The 6999-nt window shown below is 40.7% G+C and overlaps 1 protein-coding gene across 2 annotated transcripts in view; it reads right to left on the reverse strand.

The window, feature by feature from the left end:
* The window catches only part of LOC102248420 (nuclear autoantigen Sp-100), a 38591-nt gene extending 32846 nt beyond the window's left edge, over positions 1-5745 (reverse strand). For both annotated transcript variants that reach the window (XM_014539498.1, XM_014539499.1), the window contains exon 1: positions 5609-5745. In XM_014539498.1, coding sequence (XP_014394984.1) covers positions 5609-5640 — 32 coding nt within the window. In that variant the 5' untranslated portion in view covers positions 5641-5745. The remainder of the gene's footprint in view (positions 1-5608) is intronic.
* Between the last annotated feature and the right edge of the window lie 1254 nt (positions 5746-6999).

Below are 6999 nucleotides of genomic sequence, written 5' to 3' on the forward strand. Positions count from 1 at the left end.
GGTTGGGTATTTTTTGTTTCTTCGTATTTCAAATCTTTGACTTGATTTCTTGGGATCCTCTTGTCTGCTGTTGGATCTCTGTATATTATTCTTTATTTCAGTCAGTGTATGCTTAATTTCTAGTTGGTCTTTTTTCATATCCTCCAGGGTCTCACTAAATTTATCGGCGGTTTCCATAAAATTCTTGAAAAACCTTATAACCGTGGTTTTGAACTCTATATTCAGTCATATGCTTTCCTCCATTTCTGTCATTTGTGACATGTTTCTTTGTCTCCACATCTTGGCCACTTCCCTCTGCTCTTGGCACCTCCGCACCTCCTATCCAGCCTCAATGCACTTTTTTCTTTCCTTCTAGTTGTAGAACTTCCACTCAGCCAGCTTTCCCATGGCTCTGGATGATCGCCGTTTTGTCTTTTAGTTGTAGTTTTAATGTGGTTGTGGGGGGTGGGGGGCGGCACATACAGGTATATACCTTATGCTGCCATCTTGGTTGTCCCCATGTTGTTATTATTGATTTATTAATCAATTTATATATTATTTTTGTATACATTTTACTAATTTTCTATCATCTCTGACACTTCTATTATAGAGAAAGGGTGAATAGCGATATTAAAATATTTCTTCTAATTAATTTTCTTTCAATGTGCACGAATCTGTGCATGGGGCCACTAGTAATATAATAACTATGTCTGGTGACAGTTGCATACTGAAAATATCAGTGGGAACATTTTTTAAAGTATATGATTATCTAACCACTATACGGTACACCTGAAACTAATACACAGTAATATTGAATATAAATTGTAATTTAAAAATTAAAAAAATTTGCAATTAAAAAAACAAATGAACAAAAAAGTCTGTGGTTTAGTTAACACTGATGTACTCATGTTGGCTTTTCAGTTTTGAAAATTATACCCAATAGTGTAAAAGGATTATCACAGGAAATGAAACTAGGTGTGCAGTATACAGAAAGTTCTGTGGTAACTTCACATCTTTAATGTAAGTATAAAATTATTCCAAAACAATCGTTTATTTAAAAAAAATGTTTGCAAGTGAGAATAGCAGAAAAAGTAGAAAACAGGACGAGAAACACCTCACACATTGAAAATATCAGATGCCACTATAAAACTTCTTTAATCTGTCCAAGTTTCCATATTAAAAAAGAAAATCCACAGCAAACATTGTCCATAATGGTACAATGAGAAAAGCTTTCCCTTTGGGATTGGGCTTAAGGTACAGATGATTACTATTATTACTTGTATTCACCATAATAATGGAAGTCCTGGCAACACAGGCAAGAAAAAGAAATAATAGGTGTACTAGTAAGGATCAGATTTGTAGAAACAAAACTGTCATTATAAATATATTATGTAAATGAATATGTATATATTTCTCCAAAGTCATTAGAATTAAAAAGAGTTTGGCAAAATTTTAATTTACTTTTATATCTTAATAACAAACAGCTAGAAAGTTTATTTTAAATTATGTAGATTTAATAGCCTAAATATATCAAGTATTTACAAATAAATCTAGCAGAAGGAAAAAATATAAATTTTATCAGAAAATATTTTTAATTAATAGTATACATATGCCATATTAATGAGGTAGAATACACAATATTATAAAGATGTCAATTCTCTTTTAATCAATCCATAGAATCATTACGATCCGAAAAAAAAAAATCCAAACAAGATTTTGACATGCTGATTTGGAGATGCAAAGGGTCATGACACTTTGAAGAAGGAAAGAAGATGGGAGATGTACTCTACCAAGTGTCAAGAGTTCATATGGAGCTATGACAGTCGGTGAGGCATAAGGAGAGACTCTTGTGGGCCAATGGCAGAGAAGAGAGAACAGAACAGACTCTGCTCATGTGGCCCCTGGGTAAGAGCAGAGGGGAAAAGGATGGTTAACCCAGATGAGTACAGTACAAACTGGGGAAGAGGGGAGAGCTGCCTAAGTCAAGCACAACTGAAATGGGCTGTAAAACCATGGCAGGCACGTGACAAAGAGAGTGTAGCAATACAAGTGTGGTGATTGGGGAGTGGGGTATTGGGGTATGGGCGGAGGTAAAAAGGACAGAGAGGGGATAAATGGTGATGGAAAACAAACAAACAAATAACAAATAAATAAATAAATCTATATAGATAAAAACCCAGTGGCCATAACGCCGTAATGACCAAAGACTGGCACGGGTGGGCAGGGCCGCATGATTTCGTGCGCTGGGCTTCTAGTAAATAAATAAATAAATAGAAAGAAAGTGAAGCAACACAGGCACCAAACTACAGACAGGGTCAATCTGGAGGAATAACCCAGAGGGTGAGGAAGACATCTCCAAGGCACTTAATATCACAGAAACAACTAAATAAAGCAACTGCTCACCGATGGGCTGATATAATAACATGTGGTTTAAAGTCAAGCTTAAATAAAGTTAAAAAATAAAATTAGTTCTGTGACCATTAAAAAATAATAATAGAGTTTGCAGAGCAATTGAGGGAAATTAAGACACCCCCTCAAGAAAACACAACCAACTTAAAAAATATCCTATATAATAAAAGGGTAATATGCAAATCGACTGAACGGCAGAATGACTGGTTGCTATGACATGCACTGACCACCAGGGGGCAGACACTCAATGCAGGAGCTGCTCCCTGTGGGTCAGTCCACTCCCACAGGGGGAGTGCCTCTCAGCTACAAGCCAGGCTCATGGCTGGCGAATGCGGCAGCCCGAAGGACAGCGGAGTCCTGAGGGCTCTGGACTGCAAAAGGGCGCAGTCTGGGCTGAGGACCCCCTCCTCCCCCTCTCCCTCCAGGTGCACAAATGTCATGCACCGGGCCTCTAGTTAGATATAACAATAAACCAAAAAAATGACTAAAAATTAAATAACTCGTATAGAAGAAAGGTTTGAGACGAAAGAAAGTAAAGTGAAAAAGAGAAGATTTATTAGGGACAGATAAAGCTGTGAAGGCTAAAGTTGCACCAATGGAAGAATAGTTTTGTCCCAAAATTAAATAAGTATACATTTTTGAAGATAGTAGAGAAGAAACTTTCACTGAAGTAAAGGTAGAGTTGACTCTGCCACCTTAAGAACACGAGAACTATGGTTGAAGATGGTGTGCATGGAATTCACCAGTAACTTTCAGCATCACTTCTATTTATTCATAATAACCAGAGTATATTTATCTTATAAAATCAATATTATAATAAGTCTTCAAATTTCAAGCTTTACAAGTAGAAGTCACCATAAACAAAATTAAAGAAAAGGAAAGTAAATTTATATCTTCCAGAATATTTAACAAACCCTCCTTTATCATCAAAGAAAAAACAATCACTTCAACTAATAGCACTGGCAATAAATAAGCCAGCAACTCACCTAAGAGGCAATTTAAATAACCAATAGACACAAAACACCTCCACCTCCCATGTAATCAGAAAATGCAAATTAACTAAATGAATCTGTGAAAATGGATGTTGGGAGATGATTCATCTCATTTGCTATTGCCAGCAGAATATATTGGTTCAGTTCCTTAGAAAGGCAGCTTGGCAGAATATGTAAATAAGTAAGTATTAGTATTCGTTGCCTCAACAATTTGATTTTTTGGTTACTGACACAAAACAAATTCATATATCTATAATAATAAAAGGGTAATATGCTAATTAGATGAGACATCATTCTGGATATCATTCCAGATGTCCTTCTGGACAAAGCCAGGGCCGGAGGGAAGCCTGGGTCCCAGGTTTCAGAGGGAAGCCAGTGCCAGCAGCCATGGGAAGGAAGGCCTACTCTTGCATGAATTTTGTGCATCGGGCCTCTAGTGTATATACATGCAAAAAAGAGAAATACATAATTGTTGTTATCACCGCTTGTTGAAATGACATAAGTATCTGTCAATGGAAGAGAATGGTTTAAAAATTATGGCATATTACTGTGGAAAACAGTATGGAGTTTCCTCAAAAAATTAAAAATGGGACTCCCATTTGACCCAGTAATCCCACTTCTTAGGAATATATCTCAAGAAATAAGAAACACCAATCAGAAAGGACATATGCACCCTTTTGTTCTTAGCAGCACAATTTGCAATAGCTAAGATTTGGAAACAGCCTAAGTGCCCATCAGCAGATAAGTGGATTAAAAAACTGTGGTACATCTATACAATGGAATACTATGCTTCTGTAAAAAAGAAAGAATTCTTATTATTCACAATAGCATGGATGGACATAGAGAGCATTATGCTAAGCGAAATAAGCCAGTTGGAGAAAGATAAATATCACATGCTTTCACTCATATGTGGAAATAATGAACAAAATAAATCTATGAACAAAAAACAGATCCAGAGACAGAGAAGCATTGAACAGACTTTCAAACTTCAGAGGCAAGGCAGGGGAGGGAGGTGGGGCATAAGAGATCAACTAAAGGACTTGTATGTATGCATATGAGCAAAACCAATGGACACAGACACTAGGGGGGTGAGGACATGTGTGTGTGGGCTTGGGGGTGGCTAGGGAGAGGTCAATGGGGGAAAAAGGAGACATATGTAATACTATATGTAATACTTTAAACAATAAAGAATTTTAAAAAATAAAACTTCTTTAAAAAAAATTAGGGCATATTGATTCCATGGAGTAGTATGCAGCTTTTAAAAAGAATGGAGGAGATCTGTATGTTCATTAATGTGAAAAAACTTCAATATTTTCACTATTAAAATAATTAACAATGCAAAATAGCATATACAATATAATCCTCTTTGTTAAAAAACAAAACACAAATTATGTATTTAGGAAAATCAGTTATATGTGTAAACGCAGAGAAAGAGACATGGAAGGCTGTGCCCACAACACTCAACAGGACCAGGACTGACAGCTTCAGGCAGGTGGCAAGTGAAGGGGACTTTCCCCTCTACACACTTGCATGTCATTTGAAATTTTATGAGCAAGAATGTAAAATGTAATCCTTTTCTATTAAAAAAGTTAAACATATTAAGTAATTACTAGAGAAAAAGATAGGATTTCTGGCCTTTGCCTTGTCAGAGGTATAACCCATTACAGAGTAGAAACTCAAAGTGCAGATGAAAATACTCAGCCTGCACTAGTCTTTCATGTCTTGGCCTTTTCTTTTTCTCTTACTCCCTTAGATCAAGATCCCTGGAGGGAGAGTCCAGAGCCCCAGCCAGAGATGGGACTAGGCCTGGCATTGACCTGTCCCTAGCTCAGGTATGAGACCAAGGCACCCAGAATTTTATATTTTCTAAATTACCCTCTTCGATAAAACCTAGGTGAAGGCAGAGGGGTCCCGAGGGAAAATAGAGAGTTCAGGGATCATGAGAAAATAACAAATTGCGTCAGAAAGGACAGCCGAGTCCAGGTGACCCACAGCTGAGGAGTAGCTGTTAAGACAAGAGTCCTGTGGGTTGTGGCAGCTGCACTCACACCAGCAGCTGTCCCTCTGCAGTTTAAAGATCTGATTCCCTCACTGGTATTCCTGCATTTCATTACATTGCACATGAGTGTTCTTGTAAAGCAGGATGAGGTCAAGGTTTACACGAGTGTCTAATGACACCAAAGCAGCAGCACAACCTGAGAGAAAGTTAAAGGGAGACAGAGACTGACCTGGTGCTGAGTTCGGTGCCCTCACTGGCCATCGTCTTGCCCTGGGCCCTTTCTGGGCCTGGAGCCCTCCTGTGTCCCCAGCCTGAATCTAGTGTGGCTGCTCAGCCCCGAGCAGGAAGTGTGTACAATCACCCGGGGAGAGCTCCTCCCAAATGGGGAAATTAAAAGTGAAACTAACTTTCTGAGTGTTTTCAGACATATCTCCCTCCTTCTGCAGCCCCGCAGTAGTTCTCAGCCATCAGGACATGTGGCAGCAGGAATGGAGGACAAAAAGAGACAGTCAGGACCAGGAGGCAAGGGGAGGAGGACCCAAGGGGAGGAGCAGGAGTCTTCTTGTTTGAGCAACGACTCCAAAAACAGAAAAATAGCCTAGCTACGGGACCTGGAAACCTGGAGAGCAGGAGAGGCAGTGACTGAAAAGGGACAGGGGGCAGAGAAAACACCCAGGGGACATGCTTCCTTAGCTTCACCAGGAGCAGCTTCCATTCAGACCACAGTAGTGGGCTGAGTCTCCAGCCTGGGAGACCCTCTGGGGACAGGGTTGTCCCTGAGAGGAGGCAGAGTCCCAGACCTGAGAATTCAGGGGCAGGAGGAAGCGGAGGCAACAGCATCAGCAGCTTCTGGTGCAGAGGATGAAGACCTGGGACCTCCCAGATGCAGAAATGGAGAGGAGGGGCACCTGGGATCCAAGTGGGAGCACTCAGGCCCCACACCGATGGCCCCTTCTGGGAAGTGGCCCATCAGTCAGCAGGACTCCTGCCCCCCCTGCCCTCCCTTCTTCCTGGGGAGGCACTGAGGCTGGGAGTTCTGTGAAGGTGAGTCTGCTCCTTGGTGGGTCTCCCTGGGCATCCTGCTGGAGGGGTCAGCGCTCTGTGCTCCTCTGAGCTCCAGTGCACAGGGATAGCGACCTGGGGTGTGGGGAATGTGTGTGGTTGATTGGAGCAGCCTTGGGCCTTGTGGATAAGCCCAGTTCTGGGGTTCAGATTGAGGAATTATTTTTTGACACACATCCAAACCATGTCCCCAGCTTTTATGAGGAAGAAAGCTGGTATTTTGCTCCCCATCTGCCTCATGTTTTTGCCTGTCAGTTGGTTTAGAATTCAGGTGGAAAGGCATGCATTTTTTGGGGGGGTGGGGTGGAAGGGGGTGGCACTCAATGGCAATATTTTAGTTTTTAGGGGCTGGGGTGCAGTAGAACTTAGTAGAACCTTTGTGACTGGGTTCAGTGTGGGTACAGCTGTGGACTCCTGAGTCTTCCTACAAAGCTGGTAAGAATCCAGATGGGTTGTTGGAGGGGAAATGTGATTGTCTCTATAGAGAAGGCAGTGAATCCTTAGAAAAGGGGTCTGGAAGAGACATCTGGGCAGAGGAAGAAGAGATTAAGAAGTGAG

Source organism: Myotis brandtii, unplaced genomic scaffold (genome assembly GCF_000412655.1).
Source record: "Myotis brandtii unplaced genomic scaffold, ASM41265v1 scaffold2192, whole genome shotgun sequence".
In the NCBI taxonomy this organism is placed as follows: domain Eukaryota; kingdom Metazoa; phylum Chordata; class Mammalia; order Chiroptera; family Vespertilionidae; genus Myotis; species Myotis brandtii.